This window comes from Molossus molossus, unplaced genomic scaffold (assembly GCF_014108415.1).
Source record: "Molossus molossus isolate mMolMol1 unplaced genomic scaffold, mMolMol1.p scaffold_m16_p_13, whole genome shotgun sequence".
NCBI lineage: Eukaryota > Metazoa > Chordata > Mammalia > Chiroptera > Molossidae > Molossus > Molossus molossus.
Genome location: NW_023425348.1, coordinates 46,791,752 through 46,817,576, shown reverse-complemented (window position 1 = coordinate 46,817,576; position 25,825 = coordinate 46,791,752). Strand labels below are relative to the sequence as shown.

At 43.6% G+C, this 25,825-nt stretch overlaps 2 protein-coding genes and 2 non-coding genes across 6 annotated transcripts in view; 2 read left to right on the top strand and 2 right to left on the bottom strand.

The window, feature by feature from the left end:
• NUMA1 (nuclear mitotic apparatus protein 1) overlaps window positions 1-9,404 on the bottom strand; it is an 85,864-nt gene extending 76,460 nt beyond the window's left edge. Inside the window, exon 1 of one of the 2 annotated variants that reach the window (XM_036258079.1) lies at window positions 9,371-9,404. The gene's annotated coding sequence lies outside the window, so the exon portion shown is untranslated. The other variant, XM_036258080.1, reaches the window with a different exon arrangement.
• Window positions 3,011-3,118, bottom strand: LOC118629103. The gene has a single exon (XR_004959353.1). It is a non-coding gene; the product is annotated as a U6 spliceosomal RNA (small nuclear RNA).
• Window positions 3,445-3,507, top strand: LOC118629134. Its single transcript, XR_004959380.1, has one exon. It is a non-coding gene; the product is annotated as a U7 small nuclear RNA (small nuclear RNA).
• A 298-nt stretch (window positions 9,405-9,702) lies between the features above and the next one.
• Window positions 9,703-25,825, top strand: part of LOC118627609 (transmembrane O-methyltransferase homolog) — a 30,269-nt gene continuing 14,146 nt past the window's right edge. Inside the window, exons 1-6 of one of the 2 annotated variants that reach the window (XM_036257935.1) lie at window positions 9,703-9,811; window positions 17,275-17,426; window positions 18,042-18,179; window positions 23,500-23,705; window positions 25,111-25,259; window positions 25,511-25,732. In XM_036257935.1, the coding sequence (XP_036113828.1) occupies window positions 18,098-18,179; window positions 23,500-23,705; window positions 25,111-25,259; window positions 25,511-25,652 (579 nt within the window). In that variant the 5' untranslated portion in view covers window positions 9,703-9,811; window positions 17,275-17,426; window positions 18,042-18,097 and the 3' untranslated portion in view covers window positions 25,653-25,732. Of the gene's footprint in view, window positions 9,812-17,274; window positions 17,427-18,041; window positions 18,180-23,499; window positions 23,706-25,110; window positions 25,260-25,510; window positions 25,733-25,825 lie in introns of those variants that run through there. The other variant, XM_036257934.1, reaches the window with a different exon arrangement.

Genomic DNA, 25,825 nt, shown 5'->3' with positions numbered 1-25,825 from the left:
GAAAATTTTGGGAGTGATAGGAATGCTCTGTTGTCCTTTTTTTTTTTACTTTCAATTTCTTTTATTGTGGTAAAATACACATAACAATTTACAATATTAATATTTTTTAAAGTTGATTTGAGAGAGAGTAGAAGGGAGGGAGAAAGGGAGGAAAGGATTAGGGGTGAGAAAGGGAGAGAAGGAGAGGAAGAGAGAGACAGAGAGAGAGAGAGAGAGAGAGATTGATTTGTTGTTCCACTTATTTATGCATTCATCGCTTGTCTCTTGTATGTGCCCTAACCAGGGATGGAACCCAAAACATTGGCATATTGGGAAGACGCTCTAATCAAGTGAGCTACCCAGCCAGATATGCTGTATTAATATATATGTTTTAAATACTTTTTTATTGATTTCAAAAAGAGGAAGGGAGAGGTAGGGACAGAAACATCAATTGGCTGCCTCCTGCACACTCCCTAATGGGGATTGAGCCCGAAACCCAAGCATGTGCCCTGACCAGGAATCAAACCAGCAACCTTCTGGTGCATAGGATGATGCTCAACCAACTGAACCACACCAGCCAGGCAACCATATTAATATTTTTTAAATGCACAGTTCAGTGGTATTAAATACCTCCATAATATTAAGCAACCATCACCACCACCCACTTCCATTAATCTTTTCATCCTGTAAAACTAAAACTGTATGCCCATTAAACAATAATTCCTTATTCCCAACCCTCCCCAGTCCCTGGAAAATACCATTCTATTTTCTGTTTCTATAATTTTTTACTACTTTAGGTACCTCATATAAAATGAAGTTATTCGTTATCTGTACTTCTACGACTTGCTTCTTTCACTTAGCATAATATCTTCAAATTTCATCCATGTTTTTTTCTGAACATTACCATTTTTTAAAAATATGTTTTTATTGATTTTTTTAGAGAGAGAGAGGAAGGGAGAGATAGAAACATTGATGTGAGTGAGAAACATTGATCGACTGCCTCCTGCATGTTCCCTACTGGGGATCGAGCCCGCAACCCAGGCATGTGCCCTGACGGGAATTGAACTGAGACCTCTCAATCCATGGGACAACACTCAATCCACTAAGCCACATTGGCTAGGCAGATTTCATCCATGTTGTAGTATATATGAGAACTTCTTTCCTTAGGGCTAGATTAACATTTATATCACATTTTGCTTATCTATTAATCAGCTGATGGGTGCAGGTTGCTTCCATGTTTTAGCCACTGTAAATAATGTTATGAACACAGGTATACAAATATCTCTTTAAGACTCTGCTTTCCGTTTTGGGAGGGGTATATACCAAGAAGTGGAATTGTAGGATCACATGGTTCTAGTTTTAATTTTTTGAGGAACCACTGTACTGTTGTCCACTGTGGCTATTCTATTTTACATGCCCACCAACAGTGCACAAACGTTCCAATTTCTCCAGATCCTAGTAACCATAATGGGTTGTTTGGCTTTTTATTTAGTTTTAGAACTTCTCTATATATTCTGGATATTAATCCGTTGTCAGATATATGATTTGCAAATATTTTCTCCTTTTTTACCCTGTTGATAGTGTCTTTTGACGCACAATTTTCTTTTTTTAAATTTATTTTTGTTACAGATGTTTCTCCTTTTTTTCCCCATTGACACCCTCCTCCCCATCCCTCACACCCTGTCCCCGGCTTCGTTGTCCGTGTCTATGAGTTATGCGTACATGCATATAAGTTCTGTGATTTATCTCTTCCCTCCCCCCCCAACCCCCTCTTCTGAGGGTTGTCAGTCTGAACCACACTCCTTTCTATGTCTCTGGGTCTATTTCATTCATCAGTCCACCTTGTTCATTATATTCCACAAATAAGTGAGATCATGTGATATTTGTCTTTCTCTGCTTGTTTTGTTTTGCTTAGGATAATACTTTCCAGGTCCCTCCATGTCATCTCAAAGGATAAAAGATCTTTCTTTTTTTTTTAATTTTTTTTTTTTTTTTCCTCACCCGAGGACATTTTTCCATTTTTTGTTCAGGTAGAGTGGGAGGGAGAGAGAGGAACAGAGAGAGAGAGAAACATCGACGTGAAAGGAACACATCGAGTGGCTGCCACCCGCACAACCGACCAGGGCCGGGGACAAACTGCAACCGAGGTACGCGCCCTTAGCGGGAACCGAACCCAGGTCTCTCAGGACCGCAGGCCGACGCTCTAACCGCTGAGCCAAACCGGCCAGGGCAAAGATCTTTCTTTCTTATAGCTGCATAGTACTCCATTGTGTAGATGTACCACTGCTTTTTTATCAATTTGTCTAATGATGGACACTTGGGCTGTTTCCAGATCTTAGCTATTGTAAATAGTGCTGCTATGAACATGGGGGTACATATATTCTTTCTGATTGGTGTTTCAGGTTTCTTAGGGTGTATTCCTAGAAGTGGAATCACTGGGTCAAATGGCAATTCAATTTTTAATTTTTTGAGGAAACACCATATCGTTTTCCATAGTGGCTGCACCAGTCTACATTTCCCCCAGTAGTGTACTAGAGTCCCCTTTCCTCTACACCCTCGCCAACACTTGTGGTTTGATGATTTGTTGATGGCGGCCATTCTGACAGGTGTGAGGTGATACTTCACTGTTATTTTAATTTGCATCTCTCTAATGATTAGTAATGTTGAGCATTTCTTCATATGTCTCTTGGCCATTTGCATGTCCTGTTTGGAGAGATGTCTATTTAGCTCCTCTGCCCATTTATTAATTGGGTTCTTTGTCTTCCTTTTGTTTGGTTGTATGAGGACTCTATATATTTTGGAAATTAACCCCTTATCTGATGTATCATTGGCAATGATGCTCTCCCATACAGTGAGTTCCCTTTCCATTTTGATGGTTGTTTCTTTTGCTATGCAGAAGCTTTTGAGTTTGATGTAGTCCCATGTGTTCATTTTTTCCTTTGTTTCTGTTGTCTTAGGTGATGTATCAGTGAAAATTCTGCTGTGTATGATGTCTGAAATTTTGTTGTCTACATTTTCTTCTAGAATTTTTAAAAATATGGAACGCTTCACAAATTTGCGTGCCATCCTCATGCAGGGGCCCATGCTAATCTTCTCTGTATCATTCCAATTTTACTATATGTGCTGCCGAAGCGAGCACGACGCATAATTTTTAAAATTTTCATAAAGTCCAGTGTATCTATTATTTCTTTTGCTGACTCTGACTTTGATGTTATATCCAAGAAATCATTACCAAATCCAATGTTATGAAGTTTTTGTCATATGTTTTCTTCTAAGAGTTTTATAGTTTTAAGTCTTATAGTTAGGTCTTTGATCCAATTCAGTTAACTTTTGTACTTGGTGTTAGGTCAGGATCCAACTTTCTTCTTTTCCATGTGAATATCCAGTTTTCCCAGCACCATTTGTTAAAAAGACTGTCCTTTCCCCCATTGAAGGTCTTGATGCCCTAGTCAAAAATAATTTGACCAGTGCTTACAGCTCTTTTTAAATTTGTCTAGTAGGTCTTATGGTTTTTACCAGAAAGCCCGTAAAAAAAAAAATTTATTGACCATATTTTAGAGGGTTTATTTCTGGGCTCTAGTCTCTTCCATTGGTCAATATGTCTGTTTTTATACGAGTGCCACACAGTTTTGATTACTGCTATTTTGTAGTTAAGTTTTGAAATTAGGAACTGTGAGCCCTCCAGCTTTCTCCTCTTTCAATGTGTTAGTTACTTGGGGTATCCTGAGATTTAATATAAATTTTAGTATGGATTTTACTACTTCTGAAAAAAAAAATTGCCAACATTTTTGATAGGAATTGGTTTGAGTCTATAGATAGCTTTGGGTAGTACTGATGTATTTCCACTTATTATTTATGTCTTCTTTAATTTCTTTCAGCAATGTTTTGGAATTTTCATTGTATAAACCTTTCACCTTTTTGGTTAATTTCTAAGTATTTTATTCTTTTTGATGCTATTGGAAGTGGAATTGTTCATATAATTTAATTTTCAGATTCTTCACTGTTAGTGTACAGAAATGCAATTGATTTTTGTGTATTGACATTGTATCCTGCTAATTTGCTGAATTTACTTATTAGTTCTAGCAGTTTTTTTGTGTGGAATCTTCAGAGTTTCTATATATAAGATAATATAATCTGTGAACAAAGATAATTTTACTTCTTCCTTTCCACTTTAGATGCCTTTTATTTCTTTTTCTGGCCTAACTGATATGGCTAGATCTTTTAATACAATTAGTGATAGTACAATTCTTTAAAGAATTTTTGTAACTTCATAAATTCCCCATTGCTCGTGATAAGGCTTAAGGTTGGATTTTGTTTGTTGTTTTATTTTTCAATCTCTGCAGTTTATCAAGCAATCTTAAGTACTGAAGGCAGTGTAATCCAAGGTTTGTTCCTTTTGCTCGGTATCTTGATTGTAAAAGCTTCTTATAGGTGTACACATCTGTTAAAACTTTTTTTCCCTTTAAATAAAATTAACTGTACATAAATTGCACCTAAGCAAACTTGATTTTTTTAAAAACTGCTCTTGGGAGAACTGACCTCAATGCAAGCTACATAAGATTATCATAAATGATGCACCTCTGAATATGAGCTCACCACAAATACAAAATACTTGAGAAAATAATTCATCATGAACAAGAGTCAGTTACAACAAATGACAGGTTTACAACCCTAAAAACTTCAGATAATTGAACAATATGACAGAGACTATAAATTAAATTTATTTAAAATGATAACATAAGCTGCATTAAAAACAAAGATACCATGAAAAACAGATTTGAAAATGAACCAAAAATGTCTAAAAATAAAAACAAGAATTAAAAAAGCAAATTAAATCTAGCTGAAGAGCAAATTAGCATGTAAATATAAAGAAAACTACCCAGAAGGTGACAGAAATACAGAGATGAAAATTATTAAAGAGCCCTGGCCAGTTTGGCTCAGCGGTTAGAGCGTCGGCCTGCGGTCCGGAGAGACCCGGGTTCGGTTCCCGCTAAGGGCACGTACTTCGGTTGCGGTTTGTCCCCGGCCCTGGTTGGTCGTGCGGGTGGCAGCCACTCGACGTGTCCCTTCACGTCGATGTTTCTCTCTCTCTCTCTCCCTTCTTCTCTCTCCCTCCCGCTCTGTCTGTACAAAAAAAAAAGAAAATTATTAAAGAAAGAATAAGAGCCCTGGCCGGTTTGGTTCAGCGGTTAGAGCGTTGGCCTGTGGTCCTGAGAGACCCGGGTTCGGTTCCCGCTAAGGGCGCGTACCTCGGTTGCAGTTTGTCCCCGGCCCTGGTCGGTTGTGCGGGTGGCAGCCACTCGATGTGTTCCTTTCACATCGATGTTTCTCTCTCTCTCTCTGTTCCTCTTTCTCCCTCCCACTCTACCTGAACAACAACAACAAAAAATCAATAAAGAAAAAAAAAAAAAAAAGAAAGAAAGAATAAGAGCCCTGGCCGGTTGGGCTCAGTGGTTAGAGCATCGGCCTGCAGATCAGAGAGTCTCGGGTTCAGTTCCCGCTAAGGGCACGTACCTCAGTTGCAGTTTGCCCCCGGCCCTCGTTGGGGTCATGTGGGTGGCAACCAGTTGGTGTGTCTCACATAGATGTTTCTCTCTCTCTTCTCCCTCTCTCCCTCCTGCTCTGCCTAAAGATAAATGGAAAAAAAAAAAAAAGATGTCCTAGGGTAAGGATAAAAATTAATTAATTAATTTTAAAAAAAAGATGTCCTAGGGTAAGAATATAAATAAATGAATGAATGAATGAATGAATGAATGAAAGAAAGAATGAGATGTGGAGGATAGAGTCAAGATGCTCCAATGTTAAGTTAAATACGACATCTGGGAGAGACACTATTTAAAGGAATAATGACTTGGAGTTTTTACAAAATTGATTAAAGATATGAAATCTCAGACTGAAGAATAACTACAAGCTTCCAATATGATAAAATTAAATCCACACCCTGTAATGAAACTACAGAATACAAACGACAAAAAATATCTTAAAAACAATCAGAAAGGCCCAGCTGGTGTGGATCAATGGTTGACCCATAGACCAGGAGGTCACCAGTTCCATTTCTAGTCAGGGCACATACCCGGGTTGCGGGCTTGATCCCCAGTTGGGGGCATGCAGGAGGCAGCTGATCAATGTGTCTCTCTCATCGATGTTTCTGTCTCTCTCTCCCTCTCCCTTTCTCTCTTTCTAAAAATAAAAATAAAATAAACTTATTTTTAAAAAATCAGAAAGGCAAGTTACCTACAATGAAGTAATAGTTATATTGTTAGTATAGTTCTCAAGAGTAACAATAAAAAGCCAGACTTTCAGTGAAATAATTTTCAAAACGCTGAGAGAAAAATCATTCGAAACCTGGTACCCATCATAACTATCAATCAAGACAGAAGAGAAGCCCCACCAGTGTGGCTCAGTGGACTGAGCAGACTCCCATGGACTGAGAGGTCCTGGTTCGATTCCCGGTCAGGGCTCATGCCTGAGTTGTGGGCTCAATCCACAGTAGGGGGCATGTAGAAGGCAGCTGATGGATGTATCTCTCTCACACTGATGTTTGTATCTCTCTCTCCTTTCCTTTTTCTCTCTAAAAAAAAAAATCAATAAAGAACATATTTTTTAAAAAAAGACTAAAGAGGAAATAAAGATATTTTCCAACAAAGAATATTTACCACTAACAGACCCTCATTAAAGAAAACACCTGAAAAAAAAAAAAAAGAAAGAATAAAACACCTGACCGGTGTGGCTAAGTGGTTGAGCGCCGATCCATGCACCAAGAGGTCGCCAGTTCAATTCCTGGTCAGGGCACATGCCCAGCTTGTGAGCCCTATCCCCAGTGCGGGGCATGCAGGAGGTGGCCAACTGATGTTCTCTCTCATCGATATTTCTCTCTCTCCCTCTCCCTCTCCCTTTTTCTCTCTCTAAAAACTATGAAGAAAAAAAATTTTTTTAAAATACCTGAAGGATGTATCTATTTGACACAAAAGGAAGAAATAACTTGCAAGAAAGAGTGGTGGAAAAACAAAGAGTAAATATATACAAGTAAGCCCTGGTCAGTTTGGTTCAGTGGTTAGAGAGTCAGCCTGTGGACCAGAGAGTCCTGGGTTCGGTTACTGCTAAGAGTATGTACCTCAGTTGCAGTTTGTTCCCGGCCCTGGTTGGGGTTGTGTGGGTGACAGCCACTCGATGTGTCTCTCTCACATTAATGTTTCTCTCTCTCTATTCTTCCCTCTCTCCTTCCTGCTCTATCTGAAGATAAATGCAAAAGTGTCCTTGGGTAAGAATAAATATATATGTAAAATGAATCACCGACAGCACGAAACAATAATTATTACTAATTAGAATTGTCCAACATCGATGTGTACTGCCTTCAGTAGTCTCATTTTTGGAAGTGCTCATTTTTAATATTTTTAGTGTACACTAGGCAAGAGGCTGAAATAAATGACCTCCAATATACCTACTGACCATAGGGTTTTGTTTTTTTTTGTTTTTTTGTTTTTGTTTTTGGTGGTACGTGCCCCTAATGGTAACCGAACCCAGGACCCTCTGGTCTGCAGGCTGACGCTCAACCGCTGAGCCAAACTGGCCAGGGCCTGACCACAGGGTTTTATCAATTAGACACAGCTGACAAAACATTCCCTCATCAGCTCTGTTTGGCCATCTAGGCAGGGCTTTGCCCCAATCTTAACAGTTCTAGAACTCAAGTCTTACTTCTAGGCATTCTTCCCACTCCCATATTACATACATATATGAAAAATTCTAAATAAAAATGTTTATGTGAGCTTTGGGGCAATATCTTCTAGTTTGGGGGAAGTAGAGCTTTAGGCTTTAGATTAAGATTCATCATTTGCTTGAACTTGGGTCCCCTAAGTAATGTGCTTCTTCCTCTACAAGAGAAAATACCACACTGGAACAGAAAGGGAGAGAACACATACACTCATCTCTGCTGACTGAAAGCTACTTTATGTGATCTGAACATTTCCTCCAGGTCCCATATATTCACCAAAGTACAGATCTCTACAAGCTAGAGCCCCAATTCCCTTACCATCAAAAGTTTCTGCCCACCACAGAGTAACACACTTGACAATCCATAACTCTGGAAATCAAGACTAAGCAACAGACACCAGACAGAACAGCATGCATTAAAGCAGTAAATATTATCACATTTTCAGGAGGCAGTTCCATTCCAGGCAAGAGGCTAGCTTAATAGAGAGATTCAAAAGCCACTAAGTGAAGATGGAAATGCCAGGCTCCTATCTCCTTTCAGCCCAAGAAAGCTCATTCACTTTAAAGGACATATTAATGGCCATGCCATGTCTTATATCCGCATAGGCAAGAGGACACAGGGACAAAAGAGCAACATCAGACACTCTTAGAATACCAGATGAAAAGTGCTACCTCAGGATTAAGCAAAAGAGGGTGCCCAGAGGGCTCTTTCCCACCCACAATCTTCACACAGTCACTTTATAGTCATAAACTTCTACTCTCCAAGATGCTTCCACGAAACACCTTACCTGATTTGACCCTCAAAACAACCTCAGGAAGTAGATAATGCAGGTAAATTTGCTGTTTACATACATGGAAAGTGGGGCTTAAAATAAAGTGGCTCGTCCAAGACAATCTGCACCCACACACAGCCTCTTTCCTCCCCTACGGTCCTCATTTAGGCCCAACCCTCAAAAACTCCAGTGCGGCCGGGGTGGTGTGGCTCAGTGAATAGAACACTGTCCCACGGACTGAGAAGTCCCGGTTTGATTCCGGTCAGGGCACATGCCCAGGTTACAGGCTTGATCCCCAGTAGGCGGCCTGCAGGAGGCAGCTGATTGATGTTTCTCTCACATCATGTTTCTCTCTCAAAAAAAACAAAAACAGTACAGCTTACTACACACTAGCTAGGTAACCCTGGCGGGTTAAACGGCAGATTCCTCGTCTGTAATAAACTATAATAAGGTTGTTAGGAATAGTAAAAAGATGATCCATATAAAGGGTACGGCACAGTGTCTGGCACGTAGTTGGTGTTCAGAAAATGTTTACCACTACTACTACTATTACCACCACTACTACTACTACTACTACTAACAATAGGGAGGCTTCCCGTTAGAGGACCCCTCGTGACAAGCCTTTCAGAAACCTGCACTCCTCTCCCCCCCATTCACCCTCACGGTCTTCCTCGGACAGAATTCCACAGACACGCCCCCAAAACAGACTACCCTCTAGGCACGCCCGGCACCTCCCCCTCAGACATACCTCTCCGCTCACAAACCTTACCCTGGATAGATTCTCCCCAGCCAGACTCCGTTACGAAGGAGGCCTTCCGCTCGCACCCGCCTGACCAGCACCCACTCTAGGCCCGGGCATTCCTGTGCGCCCCTAGGCTGAACGCTAGCCGCGGGCCCGCGCCGGTTACCTGGCCGCGCGCTCCCGTTCGCCTCCCGCTTCCTCCGGATCGCGTTCGACGCGGGCTCGCGCCAGCGCGGTGAGCGCACAGTTTAAATTATGGCCCCGCCCCCTCGCACCGCGCCCTGATAGGCTCCCGTGAGCTGGTGTGCACGCAAGGGCACGCTTGAGGGCCCGGGAAAAGGAAGTGTGAGGGCCACTGGGAAAAAAGAAGGGGTGTCACTACTACCGGCCCCCTACCCCGAATCGAGGGCGAAGACTACAAATCCCAGCACATCCGCGGCCTTGGAGCCCCGCCCCTGAAAAACTATAGCTCCCGGCAGGCATTGCGGTAGGGTTTACGGAGCTTGGCCAAAGTGCAGTGGCGAAGGTAGTTACCATGGAGTTAGTTGCGCTGGGGAACCCCGAGGTAGTGAGTGGGACACCGAGGCTGGCCGGGCAGCAGCTGCGGGTGAGTCGGGTGGGTAAATAGAAAACCCGTTCTAGGGGGAACAAGAACTCTGTGGAGAGGGGAGAGGTACTTCCTTTCTCGGGGACCTGAGACCCTCCTCCCCGCAAAAAAACCTTTACCCTCTTATCACAGTGAACAAGACACAACACCCATGTGGGGCGGGGAGGGGAGGGAAAGGCGCTGAGATACATACCCCTCAGGTTACGGGGTGCTCAAGAACATCCCCATCACAGACATGGGGCTCCCTAATACAAATGCCTCAAATCCCTGGCACCCTGGGAGATATGAAATGCGCTGACATAGGGTTGGTTTTCCTGATGAACTGAAACCCAGGGTCTTAAAGACATGGGAGTGACATCAGAGAAAATCACAGGCCTTAATACTGGACATGTAAGAAACTTTATGGGGATTGCACTGCCCCTTTCCTTTCAAGCAGGAAGACCCCAGGTAGAGCCTCCATCTCAGAGTCTCAGCAGGATCTGTTCACACACTTAGGGGTCCTGTCCCCAAATTGCCGCTTCTCCCTGCACCTCCTCCATCGTCTGCTTCTCAAAGTTTTAGCTAGAGCTTCATTCCTTTACCGTCTTCATGACAGATCTAGTGTATTGCATTTAGTAACTTACCAGCCCTTTCATATTCATTGTCTCATTTGAGCTTCGTGAATCAAGGATATTTATCCCCATTTCACAGATTGGAAAGCTGAAACCCAAAGAGGTCAGTGACTTGCCCAAGGCCACATACCAAGTCAGTGACAGCTAGGACTAGATTCCAGTTCACCAACATCCAGCCAAATCTCTAACTTGAGCCTGCAGCCTCTCTAGTTTAAGGGCTTGTTCCAAGGAGGAGGACCTGCCCCAAGGAAAAGAATCCTGTGTGGCCACATTGGATTATTTACACTTTAGCCTGAATGAGTTTCAGATCCTTGAAAGTTTAAATGGGGAAGGGAACTAGAGAGACTGAAGACAATGAAAATAAAACGGAAACAGGAAATAGTCTGGCTACACAGCACCCACATCTGAAAGTGCCATGATTAGTTGGTTTCTCTGGCAGGCTTCTAGCTGGCCCTGATTGGTCCATTTAATCTTAAAGTCCCCCTGGGCTTGGGTTGAGGCCCACTTCCCACCTCACTCTATATTGTTGGGAATCCACATCACTTACCACCTGTATGGTGGTGTACCCAAGTGTATATCTCCAGCCCAGCTCTCATCTCTAAGCTTCAGGTCTATCTATATAGCCAATTGCCTCTTTAATGTCTCCTTCAGGATATGTCAAAGACAACCCAAACTAAACACATCTGCAGCTGAACTCGTAATCTCTATGTACTCCAAGCCTGAATTTCTTCCAGTGTTCTCTCCTCTCTCCACTATTACAGAAGCAAAAAAAAAAAAAAGATTTATCCTTAATACCTCTTACATTTTCCACTCATTGTAAAGTCCTGTCAGCTTTACTTCTATAGCCCAACTACCATCACATCTTTCCTGCCTGCCCTCCCAGTAATTTTGCATACTGCAACCAGAGTAATCCTTTAAAAATGGAAATTTGATATTATTCACCTTCCCGTTCCACCCTCATTTAAAAAGTTACCTTGTGGCTTCTTATTGCTCTAGCAACATCTCAGCCTGGCTCCTGCCCACCTCTCCAGCCTTCCAGTCTAACCATATATATCCCTCCTTTTTTTCTTAAAAAAAAAAAAATTTTTTTTTATCCTCACCCAAGGACTTTTTTTTTCATTTTTTGTTCAGATAGAGTGCGAGGGAGAGAGAGAGAGAAAGAAACATCGACTTGAAAGGGACACATCGAGTGGTTGCCACCTGCACGACCCAACCAGGGATGGGGACAAACTGCAACTGAGGTACATGCCCTTAGTGGGAACTGAACCTGGGTCTCTCTGGACCGCAGGCCAACTCTCTAACCGCTGAGCCAAACCGGCCAGGGCTAAATATTTTTTCTGTATTGATTTTAGAGATAGAAGAAGGGAGAGGAAGAGAGAAAGAAACATCGATGAGAGAGAACATTGATTGGCTGCCTCCTACATGCCCCCTACTGGAGATTTGGCCCACAACCTGGGCATGTGCCCTGACCTGGAATTGAACTGGTGACCTCTTGGTGCATGGTTTGATGCTCAACCACTGAGCTACACTGGCCAGGCAATTGTAGCAAATTTTTATGTATCTGTTAAGCACCTACTACTTGCCACCACCTAGGCGCACATGAGAAAAACATGGTTCCTGCGTTGGTGGAGTTTATGGACATATGAATAGTAAGCAGATCATCCTGGTGGTATGAATGCTTCCATGGCAGTAAGTATAGGGTATTTGGGAGCCCAGAAGAGAAGTTCCATATCCAAGATTTGGGCATAAGATTAGGCTCCCCAGAAAAGATAAAGCCTGAGCTGAGTTGTGAAGTAAGAATTACTTCACGCATGCCCTAGCCAGTTTGGCTCAGCGGTTCGAGCATCGGCTCGGGGACCAGTGAGTCTCGGGTTCGATTCCGGTCAAGGGCACGTACCTTGGTTGTGTTTCATCCCCAGCCCTGGTTGGGGTCATGCGGAAGGCAACCAGTCGATGTCTCTCTCTTTCTCCTTCTCTATCTCTATTTTTTTCTCTCTCCCTCCCTCCCACTCTATCTGAAGATAAATAGAAAAATATCCCCAGGTGAGGATAAAAAAGAATTAGGCAAAAGGAGAAAGAAACTGTATTCCAAACAGAAAGCTGGATGTGCAGAGGCCCAGAGGCAGGTGAGGGAACTTTGAGTAACTGCATTTGGCTGGACTGCAGAATTGGAGTGAGGGTAAGAGATGGGAGTAGAGAGGTGGACAGGAGCTAGGTTCAATCTTGGGTCTCCCTTTGGCATCTGGAAATATAACTTCCTAGAACACAGATTGTTTGGCAGACTTTGCATAAAATTCTTTGATATTTTTGTCCACATGTAGCCCATAAACAGAAACCCTCTCTAGGTCAGGCCATTGAATCTCCTTTCAGACCTCCCCGATTATTCCTCAAAGCTTCCTGTACCACCATGTTGCTACTTAACTGAGAGAAGGAAGTAATAGGCTATCAACAAATCAAATTGCAATTGTTAGTAATTTCCAAAAACTGAAAACAAATTTCCATCAACTTCGGATTGGTTAAATAAAGTTAAATTAAGTAAATAAAATCAAAGTAGGGTACACACAAATTCTATGGAATACTCTGCAGCTATTAAAAGGGTAAGAGTTCAACAATTTGAAAATAAAAAATACGTTACAAAAAAATGGACAGTATGTATTTATTTTTAAATATACATAATTTGCCCTGGCCGGTTTGACTCAGCTGTTAAGAGTGTTGGCCCACAGACCAGAGAGTCCCAGGTTCGGTTCTCACTAAGGGTACATACCTTGGTTGCAGTTTGTCCCTGGCCTGGTTGGGGGCATATGGGTAGCGACCAGTTGATGTGTCTCTCTCACATCGATGTTTCTCTCTCTCTCTTCCTCCCTCTCTCCCTCCCACTCTAGCTGAAGATAAATGCAAAAAAAATGTCCTTGGGTGAAGGTAGAAAAAAAATAAAAATAAAATGTACATAATTTTGTTATATATGTCTTTTAGGCGATTATATTTTCAAACTGTTAATCATGATTGTTCTTAGGGAGTAAGATGGAGATTCAGGCTTTTAGTTTCTACTTGATCTACTTCCTTTTTCTTTTCTTTATTTTGTTAGAGGGAGAAAGAGAGCTAGAAACATCAGTGTGAGAGACACATCAATTGGCTGCCTCCTGCACAACCCCTACTGGGGATGGAGCCCAGAACCCAGGCATGCGCCCTGACCGGAAATTGAACTGGGACCTCTCAGTCCATAGGACAATGCTCAATCCACTGAGCCACACCGGCCTGGCTACTTGATGTACTTCTTCTGTATGTTGTTTGACTTTATTCAGCAATCATGTTAACTTCTTAAAATTAAAAAAAGAAAAGCAGTAAAAGATACTTAAAATTTGGAAAAGAAAAATTCCAAAACAAGGCAGGTATGCCCCTAACCCTGACAAGTCAGTTAGCCTGAACAAATGAGGAAGGTGCTGGAATCTGACTAGCTCCTGGTCATGAGGCAGCACTCAGTCTCTCTCTGTGACATCTTGAAGATACCATTCATTTATTTTCATTTCTTCTTTCATTTTTCCATTTATCCATTTGTCCATCAAGCCTTTAGTGAATACCCATTCTTTGCCAGGCTCAGTGCAGGGTAATAGTGGGAAGAGAAAAAGAAATCTGACTTCTATCCCTGTCCTCAAGCTTACGAGAAGGGAATAGGAAGTAGGTTATAAAGAAATAGTTATATACCTGGACAGGTAGCTCAGTTGATTAGAGCATCATTCCAGTGTGCCAAGGTTGAGGGTTCGATCCCCAGTCAGTGTACATATGAGAATCAACCAATGAATGCATAAATAAGTGGAACAACAAATTAATGTTTCTCCTTTTCTTTCTAAAAAAATTTCCCTGGCCAGTTTGGCTCAGTGGTTAGAGTGTCAGCCCACAGACCAAAGAGTCTCGGGTTTGATTCTCGCCAAGAGCACGTACCTCAGTTGCAGTTTGTTGCAGTTCATCCCTGGCCCTAGTCAGGGTCATGTGGGAGGCAACCAATTGATGTCTCTCTCACGTCGATGTTTCTCTCTCTCTCCCCCACCCCCCTGCCCCTCCCACTCTATCTAAAGATAAATGGAAAAAGTATCCTCGGGTGAGGATTAAATAAAACATAAATAAAATCATCCTTTAAAGAAAATAAAAAATTTTCAAATCAGTAAATTAAAAAAAATTTTAGTATGTTTTTATTGACTTTTTGAGAAAGAGAGGGAGGGAGAGACACAAACATTGATGTGAGAGAGAGAGAGCGATAGATGACCTTCTGCAGCCTCCTGCACACCCCCTTACCAGAGATCAAGCCCGCAATCCAAGCATGTGCCCCAATTGGGAATAGAACTGGGACCTCTCAGTCCATGGGATGATACTCAATCCACTGAGCCACACTGGCTGGCTAAAAAAGTTTTTTTAAAGAAATGAGTATAGAGAGTACAACTACTTCACTTTATTGAGCACCTGCTGTAGAACATACAATAGCTCTCAAGATAGGGTTTGTCTGTTTTACAGTTGAGGACACAGACTATAATAAAATTTTGTTCCAAGTACAGTAGGAGCATCTATCAGTTAACTATTACCATATAACAAACCATCTGAAAGCATAGTGGCTTAAAGCAATAAGCATTTTTTTTTTAAATAAATTTTTAATTTATTTTTTTGTTACAGATATTTTACCTTTTTTACCCCATTGGCACCCCCCACCCCACCCCACCTCCGCCCCGTCCCCGGCTTAGTTGTCCATGTCCATTGGTCATGCATACATGCATATAAGTTCTGTGGTTTATCTCTTCCCACCCCCCACCCCCTCCACCCCTCTACCCCCTCTTCTGAGGGATGTCAGTCTGTGCCCTACTTCCATGTTTCTGGGTCTACTGTATTCCTCAGACTGTTATGTTCATTATATTCCGTATATAAGTGAGATCATGTGGTATTTGTCTTTTTCTGCTTGGCTTCTTTCACTTAGGATAATATTTTCCAGGTCCCTCCATGTCGTCTCAAAGGATAAGAGATCTTTCTTTCTTACTGCTGCATAGTACTCCATTGTGTATATGTACCACAGCTTTTTTATCCATTCGTCTACTGATGGACACTTGGGCTGTTTCCAGATCTTAGCTATTGTAAATAGTGCTGGCAATAAGCATTTTTTTATTGCCTCCAAGTCTCTCAGACAGCCATATGTGTCGTCTGGTCTTGGGCTCATTTATGTGTCTGCAGTCACCGGTGGGTTAGGTGACTCTCCTGATCTTTACTCTCTGAGGTGGGCTGGCTATAACCTGGCCTAGGATGACCTCAGATGGGATCACTGATTCTCTTTCATGTATCTCTCACCTGCATGTTTCTTATATCTCTCCATCAGGCTAGCCATGTTCTCTTGGTACTGGCAAACAGCAAGAGGGCAAGCCCTCTCTTCAAGCTTCTGTCTGATTCATGTTTACCAACATTTCTTTGGCCTAAGCAAGTCACATGGCTGAGCCCAGTATCAGAGTGGATGCAACTTGAACTGTATACATTAAGCTTAAACTGAATTATAAACTATCAATTCCATAGTTTTTAAAAGAAATTCCATTTTAACATTTGTGAATTTAATTGTTTCTGCATACAAACTATTTGTTTCTTTGAATCAAATGATGAGAACCACATATCCTAAAGTTTCCCTGTTGGCTTTGTTTGCCAGGAATTTCAGAGCTAAATATAGGCCTAGTTTCTTAATTCTTGGGTACATCTCTCTCTTCCTTTAATCTGGTTTCTAATGTTTTTCTTCAGTGTTTGTGTTTTCTACATCCACACTGTCCAGTATGGTATCCTCTAGTCACATGTGGCTGTTGAGCACATGACAGGTAGTTTGTCCAAACTGGGATGTGCTACAAGTATAAAATATTTAAGTTTTTTTTTTTTTTATCCTCACCCGAGGACATTTTTCCATTTTTTGTTCAGATAGAGCGGGAGGGAGAGAGAGGAAGAGAGAGAGAAACATCGATGTGAAGGGACACATTGAGTGGCTGCCACCCGCACGACCAACCAGGGCCGGGGACAAACTGCAACCGAGGTACGTGCCCTTAGCGGGAACCGAACCCGGGTCTCTCAGTACCACAGGCCGACGCTCCAACCGCTGCACCAAACCGGCCAGGGCTAAAATATTTAAGTTTTTAATATTGATTATATGTTGAATGATGTTTTGCATATATTGGGTTAAATTCAATATATGATTACATTTAACTTTCCCTGTTTATTTTGACTTTTCTTTTTCTTTCTTTCTTTTTTTTTTTTTTTTTTAGTGCATGCCCATAGTGGGAACCAAATCCGGGACTCTCTGGTCCACAGGCCAACACTCCAACCGCTGAGACAAACTGGCCAGGGCTTGACTTTTCTTTTTATGGCTACTAGAAAATTTTAAATTACACATGTAAAAAGTTATTTATGTGGCTTGCATTTGTGACATTCATTATATTTCTGTTGGACAGTTCTTATCTACAAATCATCCTGTTTTGAGTGTGTTATTGTAAACTACCTCAAACCACTCTGGAAAGCAGGTGAAATAGTAAATGCAAAGTTGATGAAAGTGGATTGAGCGAGAAAGGGATGGTTGACTGGGTCATATACTTGTCCTTGTCAGTCCATTTGTCTTGTTTGTGTCACATACAAAACCCTTCCATATTTTCAGCTGTTCTGACCAGATGCTGTGTAGTGTTCTCATGACTCTGCCCAGCCTCTTGAAAAGTTCCCAGCTTTACTTGAGCCAACAAATCGGAAAGGATCGGATAAGACAATTCATACCACATTGTAAACGACTGATAACATTGTGTTCATCCCTCTCAAGGTGTATTTCCACTTTTTTTTTTTGGTACGTGCCCCTAGCAGAAACCGAACCCGGGACTCTCTGGTCCACAGGTCGACGCTCCAACCGCTGAGCCAAAATGGCCAGGGCTGTATTTCCATTTTAACAGGCAACACTCCATGGGCCCAAAGGAATGAATCCCTAATGGTGGAGTCTCAGGCATCAGTGACAGGTGAGTGAAAGTGAGGTACATTCTGATTTTATGTGTGTGTTTACATACATATGACTACATTCAGGATGTGGCTGACAGTAAGGTCTTTGGATGAAAAGGTAACGGGGCTGACAGACAAGCTGGGTAGAGAAAGTAGCAAATCCCTAGCTGGGTCAGACTGCTAAAGGCTTTCAGATACCAGGTCCAAGTGCATGCCCTCAGGGGTTTGTTAAGCAATAGAATAGCCCAGTTGCTGTCACCAGAGGGTAGGTTCCAAGACAGTGTCCATGCTAACTACAGTGGAGTAAGCAGAAAAGGCCTCAGAATAGGATTCAGGAGACTATCATTGTAGTCCACAACCAACTCACTGGCTTAACTTTGGGCAGGTGCTTTCACCCTGGGGTCTGTTTCTTCATCTGGAAAGTAGAAATGGGTGTTATAACAATGAGCTCTAAGGGATGTGAAGGTGCTCTGAGAAGTAGGAAGTGCAAAGAATCATGATTAGTATCTTAAAATATAAATGCAGCCAAGCAAGCCTAGAGTAGTGGAGGGTAGAAAGCAGGGGTGGAGGGCAATGAGGAACCTAAGGGCCTATGCCCTTGTACCTAGAATACCACTCCTTCTCTGTCCTCCCAGGCTGAAGCCGGACTTCCAGGGCCCATGCTTACACTTGACAAATGATGGCCTGAGCTATGAGCAAACAGGACTATATGAACACTTCGGTGCAAGAGCCCCCTCTTGACTACTCCTTCCGAAGCATCCATGTGATTCAAGGTCAGCCCACAGAGAACAGCACTCCATTCACTGTGGCAGCAGGCTGGGTGTGATCCCTAGAGAGAAATCAATCTTCTATTTGAAAGCCTGAAGAGATTCTTCCCACATGCTTGCAGATTTTTTTGTTGTCTTTTCTGGGAGGAGGAGAAGAAAGGGAGGTGGGAGTGGAAGTGTTTGGCCTTTTTAAAAATTAGCAGAAAATCTGAAATGAACCAGGGTGCTCTCAAGGTGATTGATCATCTTCAAAAGACAGACTACAGCAAGAAAGTCAGGTGGAAGAAAGCTGGGAAGCCAGTATGTCAGCCAATAGTTTTATTCTGTTTTTACCTGAAGAAGAGGAAGAAACTAATGGAAGGAAAACAGCTGGCAGCAGAATCCTAGCCAACATGCAGAATTCTATCTCCTCAGTCTGAGGACAGACACAAGCTTATTATGATCACTGGTAAAAACATAGAGGGTCTTGCTGTTAACAAACTGGTGTGTTTCCAGTTTAAATATTTATTGCCATGTTATATTCATTCCAGTCATATCCAAGTTTATTCCGTCACCCAGTTATTGCAGGTTCCAGCACTGCCCACACTAATTCCCATTTTATCATTCACTGTCTTTGCAAATGGGTAGCTAGTACCTCTCAGGAGGGGACACAGCAGGGTTCTCAGCAATATCATATTCTCAAGAGAATATGATTCTTCCCCGAGAAGTTCTGCTTTCCCTTGCTTTTGTTATCTGACCTCATAAATGCTTCAGTATATCTGCCCTCACAGAACACAGGTTGGCATCAACATATCCTAGACCCATTATCTGTCTGGCTCTGGTCTTCTTTCTCAGGCAGTTGGTGGCCACTTTTTAAAAAAATCATTATCCAAGGATATTTTTCCATCTTCAGATAGAGTGGGAGGGAGGGAGAGAGACAGAAACATCGATGTGAGAGAGACATATCGACTGGTTCCCTCCCACACAACCTCGACCAGATCCAGGGACCCAACTGCAACCAAGGTACGTGCTCTTGACTGGAATCGAATCTGTGACTCTGGTCCGTGGGCCGACGCTCTAACCGCTAAGCCAAACCGGTCAGGGCACGTGGCCACTTTTAAGTTCAGGAAACAGGCCAACAGTTATCCAGGGTACTAGGTACTACTTGGGTTTGGGTTTAGCACTCTACATGCGTTGGCATCAGCCACAATAGTAACTCATATTTGTTCTTCAGTGAGCACACCCAGCTACCGTGATCTTTATTTTTTATGCGTGGTATCACATCTGATTGACGTAGTCCATGTTTCACAAGGGTTTTAGTTGTAGTAATGGCTAGTTATAATATAGCTATGGTGACAGAGGAGGAAAGGAAGTGTGGCTCCCACCTACCCTGGGAATTCCCAGCTCTGAGCAGGAAGATGTAGTTTACCCTCTATGGAGTCCTCAGAATGAAGGTAAAGACAAGCTACTACAACCAGGGATAACTCCACAGCCCAAAACATAATCAGTACAGATCCCCTATCCTTCATTCAACAGTCAAATATTTATTGATCACCCATTAAGCACATATATCTGTACATATGTATACATATATGCCAAGCATACTACTCCTCGATGAGTGTTGGGAGGGGAGAGGGAAAGGCACATCTAAAGTCCAAAGGTCAGTCCCCTCAGGTTCCCCAGAGCTTATGGGATGCTTACTTAAAATTCAGGTTAAAGGACAGGATAGAGTTTGGGGGTACCTCATACACTATTTGATAATTAATCAATAGATGGATCATAGAATCTGAAATGGCAGTGACTTTAGAAGGCATCCAGTCTGTACTACCTCCAACCCATAGTCCTCCAACTTCTGCTCACAAATATGGTGTTGAGTCCTGTACCACACGCACTTACCCATCCCTTCCATTATGGGGTGAGGAATGACACAAGGAAGTTCTTCATATCAGACAAACTCCTCACTTCTGGGAACACATGGAAAAAGTTGCATGGCAACCCTTCAGAGATATGAAGACAGAATCACATTTTTCTGTAGCTAGACAACTTCCGGTTTTGAGTGTTGATATTTGTGGTCCAGTTTCCAGACCTGCCTTTGCCTAATCTGAACAAGGCAGCTTTGACAGACAGATCCTCAGGTTATTTAGTGCCCTGGTGGAACCTGAGGGGAGCAGTAACCTGTAGCAGCCTGGTCACCTTGCTCTACCCTTGATAACGGCAGCCCCAGGCAGTCTCAAGTTTTAGGCAATGCTATTCCCAGTGGCTCCCTCTGAGTTTGAGGTCAGCCCAGGCTTGATGGCATTCCCCAAGCTGCCACATCGTCACACTGGATGCTAGTCCATATGTGGGCTTCTTGTTTACCTTAGTTTTTATACATCTTCGTTGTTTCATTTCAGGGTTTGCAGTTAGGAGATGTGAGGCTGGGAGGCAGGATTAGGAATTTCTTCACAAGCTGGGGTGCTTCAATATTATTCTGCCACCTTCCCCCAACCTCACACCCCAACTGGGGATTCTGGTCACTCTAGGACCTAGACAAAGAGCCATCTGGTGGATGCTGCCTGACATGCAGCTGAGGAGAGGAAGTTAACGTTAGTTAGCTGGTGCTGGAAGAGAGGAAGTGTGTCCAGTTAAGAGTTGAGGGGAGGGTAAAGACAAGTTGGCCAGATTCAACAAATACTAAATATTTCCTTCTCCAGAGGCAGCTTTAGACAAGTAACCAAAGGCATAAGGGCAATAGGGGAACTATAGTCACAGCCAGAGCTGGTGTCGGATTCTGGCTCTGCCACCGTGAACTTGGGCAAAGCCCATTCTTTCTCTGAATCTCAGGGAGGTCCAGGGGCATCCATACAGATGGGTTCTAATATCACTTTATTCCCTGTTCTCCTCCTCACCTAAATTTTCTGAAGGTATTGTTTACACTACCTGCTTATATTTCCTTACCTTCCATTTACTCTTGAACTCAGTCCAATCTAGATTCAGTCCCTAGGCCCTTGCCAGTTCACTGAAACAGCTTTCACCAAAGTCACCAGGGACTTCTGAGTTGCCAAAATTACTTTTCAGTCCTTGTCTCCCTAAAACTCACTCTGATAAACTACAGACTCCCTGGGCATCTTTAATAAAAACTATCCTCTCCTGCCCAGCCAGTGTGGCTCAGTGGTTGAGCGTTGACCTATGCACTAAGAGGTTGTCAGTTTGTGGGGTTTTTTGTTTGTTTGTTTTTGTATGTGCCCCTAGGGGGAAACGAACCCAGGACTCTCTGGTCCACAGGCCGATGATCCAACTGCTGAGCCAAACTGGCCAGGGCTGTTTTTTTTTAAATCCTCACCTGAGGATATTTTTCCATTTTTTGTTCAGGTAGAGTGGGAGGGGAAGAGAGGAAGAGAGAGAGAAACATCAACGTGAAAGGGACACATCGAGTGGCTGCCTCCCGCAGGACCCAACCAGGGCCGGGGACAAACTGCAACTGAGATACGTGCCCTTAGCGGGAACCAAACCCAGGTCTCTGCAGGAACCAAACCGCAGGCCGACCTCTAACTGCTAAGCCAAACTGGCCAGGGCGAGGTTGTCAGTTTGATTACTGGTCACAGCACATGCCCAGATTATGGGCCCGATCCCTGGTGGGGGGCATGCAGGAGGTGGCCAGTCGATGTTCTCTCTCATCGATGATTCTCTCTCTCTCTAAAACCAATAAAGAAAATAATAATGAAACTATCCTCTCCTTGTTCTCCCTGTTCTTTCCTGATTATTCAGTAACTTCTTTAATGGACTTCCCTTCCTCATTGTGCCTCCTTTCTACTTTTACTATCCATGAGGACTCTCATTCATTTCTCTAACTTGTCAACTATGCTAATTATTCTCAAGTCTGTGCCTCAGACCTTCATATCCAACTGCCTACTTGGCTTCTCCACCTTTTTGTACTATAAGAACCTCAGACATATCAGAGCCAAGTCTGAACTCATCACCTACCCAACCATGTTTCTCCTTTTGTTAATTATCAGTTACATCCAGTCAACCATCAAGTCATGCTGACTGTCCATCTCTTGCTTAGGTGACTGAAAGAGCCAAATTGGTCTTCTAGTCCCACCCACTCCCAAAAATCCAAACTCCATACTAAAGCGTGAGGGATCTTTTTTTTTTTTTTTTTATCCTCACCCGAGGATATTTTTCCATTTTTTGTACAGCTAGAGTGGGAGAGAGAGAGAGGAAGGAGAGAGAGAGAGAAACATCGATGTGAAAGGGACACATCGAGTGGCTGCCACCCGCACGACCAACCAGGGCCGGGAACAAACTGCAACCGAAGTACATGCCCTTAGCGGGAACCGAACCCGGGTCTCTCCAGACCGCAGGCCGACGCTCTAACCGCTGAGCCAAACTGGCCAGGGCGCGTGAGGGATCTTAAATGAAAGATTTTATTATCTCCTTTGCTCTAAAACATCCAGTGGCTTCCCATCACCTCTGATAAAGTCCAAGATACTCAGCCTAGCATCGGAGAGTCTGTCTTTCTCCCTCCTTGCCCCGTGTAGCACATACATGTGCACCCATGTTGTTCCATACCTCTAAGCCTGTGCTCGTGCTCTCCTCACCCTTTCCACCCTTCTCCTAATCCACTGAGATCCAGCTCAAGTTTCATCTTCCCTGGGATACTTCGCGAGCTCTAGACTGAGAAGCCCCTCTTCTGTGCTTCTACAACTTAAATAGCATTTATTACACTATATTGCCAGTTTGTTTCCATCTTGCCCTTATGAGCTCCTCCAAGACAACATCTGCTTCATCCCTGCCCTGTTAGTCATACAGAGCTTGGCATAGACTGTCTCTCACTTTGTTGAACATTGTATGTCCAGTACCTGGCACACAGTAGTTCAATATTAACGGAAGAGAGCACATCAGAGTATGTTACACTGAAGTGAATTCTATAGGCTCTACCAGTGGGTAATTCTGGATTTTTTGCTATCGTTATTTTGGCTAAAGCTCAATAACTCTGGTTTTAGTTTCCTCATATATAAAATAGGAGTGGTTTTGTCCCCCTCTCCCCAACACACATAACAAAGGGTGGTACACAGAGGAGGATCCAATGATACAATAGACATGAGAGGAGCATGTGACCTAAACCAAGAGTTTAGTATAGCAAGTCTTTGGCCCTTAGTCCAAGCTTACTTGACTTCTGGGGCCTGTGAGATGGGGGTCTTGAGCTGACAGTGAGTAGAGCTGCACGAGACTCAAGCATCAGTCTATGGCCCTGCCAGCCCCTCCAGTTAGCTTGGGCTGCTTATCCTCTCAGCTCTGTCCCTTCCCATCCCTCAGAGCCAGAAAGGCAAAGATGATGTACCCAGGCTTCACATTGTTCCCACAGATCTGATAAGCGAGGAGCCAAGGACAGGGCTGCGACCACCAAGGCACTCAAAGTCAGGGAAGTCACTGACCCAGTCCCTGCGGCTGAACAACAATGTCCTCAATGACCTGAGAGATTTCAACCACGTGATTTCACACCTGCTGGAGCATCCAGAGAACCTGGCCTGGATTGACCTGTCTTTCAATGACCTGACTTCCATTGACCCTGTGAGTTCCCAGCCCTGGGAGTCCAGTCAAGTTGGGCCAGAAGCTACCCTATCCAGCTCTCCCACATTTCATCAAGGAAGTTGTGAGGCATCATGGTACTGTTTGTAAAGCACATAGCTTTTGGCTCAGATGCAGGTTCAAATCCTAGATTTGGCCTTAACAATTTTGGACAACCTTCCTAACCTCTCCAAAACCTCAGCCTTCCTGTCAGAAAAATGGGGATAATATGCCAACATCATGAAGATTTTGGGAGAATTAAATGAGAATGTATGAATACCAACTGGCACATAGAAGGCTGAAGTAAAATCGTAGCTCTTGTTATTGGGTACCCACTGTGCCTTATGTGAAGTTCTTCTGTGGAAAGCACTTATTTTCCATGCACTCAGACTCAAGTTTTAAGAAATACATGAAACTGGGCCCTTCTTGTCCAGGATCCATTAGCAGGAAATGAGTTAGAACACCACTTAGAAACTGTTCCCCAGGTGTAGTGATCTCAATTCCACTACTATTTTATTTTACTTTTTTTTTTTATCCTCACCCCAGGTTATTTTTCCATTTATCTTCAGACAGAGTGGGAGGGAGGGAGAGAGAGACAGAAACATCAGTGTGAGAGAGACACATCAACTGGCTGCCTCCTGCATGACCCCAACCAGGGCCGGGGACAAATGGCAACAAAGGTACGTGCCCCTTGACCGTACCTCGAGACTCATTAGTCTGCAGGCCAATGCTCTAACCGCTGAGGCAAACCGGCCAGGGCACTACTACTATTTTAAAAGTTTATCTTGCCCTGGCCGGTTTTGCTCAGTGGTTAGAGCACCGGCCCACAGACAGGAGAGTTGTGGGTTTGGTTCCCGCTAAGGGCACGTACCTTGGTTGCAGTTTGTCCCTGACCCTGTTGGGGTCATGTGGGTGGCAGCCAGTGAATGTGTCTTTCTCACATCGGTGTTTCTCTCTCTCTTCCTCCCTCTCCCTCCTGCTCTGTCTGAAAGTAAAAGAAAAGTAATGTCCTTAGGTGTGGACTAAAAGAAGAAATTTATTTTATGTACCTAGCATGATGCTCTCTCTGTGTCCTTGTCCTTTGTGTAGCAGAATCTTAGATTACCAAAGGTCTTCAGTGAAAGGGCAGCTAAGGCTCAGGTAGAGGCGAGAGCCCAGTGGCAAGTCAGTGGCAGTCCTAGGACACAGGCCCTCTCAGATCACAGCTCTGTGTCAGTGGAATGCCCCTGGACCCCTTCAAAGGTGAATGAAAGTAGGTTGGAGTTATCCAGTATGGCTGGGGATGAGAGGTGGCAGTGGTGGGCTGGAGTGGAGGAAAAATTGTCCCCCAAACTCTTCTCTGCCAAGTCAGTTCTGAGCACAGCTCTAGAGTCCTCTAGCCTAGCTTTCGGCTTCTTTCCCCAAACAGATCCTGACAACTTTCTTCAACCTGAGTGTCCTCTACCTCCATGGCAACGGCATCCAGCGCCTGGGAGAAGTGAATAAGCTGGCTATCCTCCCTCGGCTCCGGAGCCTGACACTCCATGGAAACCCCATAGAGGAAGAGAAGGGGTACAGGTAAGTGCTCTGCCCTGGAGCCAGGCTTCCCTGAGGGAAAGGAGGGGAGATGAGAAATCCTTCTGACATGCTTGGGCCAGGGAAGGGAGTAGAGACCTTTAGGCATTTCCTGCAGTTGGGATAAACTCAGTCTCCCCCAAACTATATTCAAGTCCCTCCATTCCTACACTTAAGGGAGACTGCAGCAGCCAGTAGTGGGGGAATGTAGTGCTGGTGGGGGGGCTGGCCCCCAGGCCGAGTCTTCCCCACAGGCAATATGTGCTGTGCGCCCTGCCTCGTATCACCACATTCGACTTCAGTGGCATCACCAAAGCAGACCGCACCACAGCTGAAGTGTGGAAACGCCTGAACGTCAAGCCCAAGAAAAGACGGATCAAGCAGGATGTACTCTGAGGTTCCCAGGACTGTAGCCATCCTGAAAGCCTGAGGATGGCCAGTTTGGTTTGATAATACAATAAAAGATTTGAGCTGTTCAGCAGATTAGATGTCATGTGTACCATGTAAAAACAGCCCCCAACTCAGGCAACTGCCAGTAAATCTGCTCTTGCTTCACTGAAAGGTAGGTA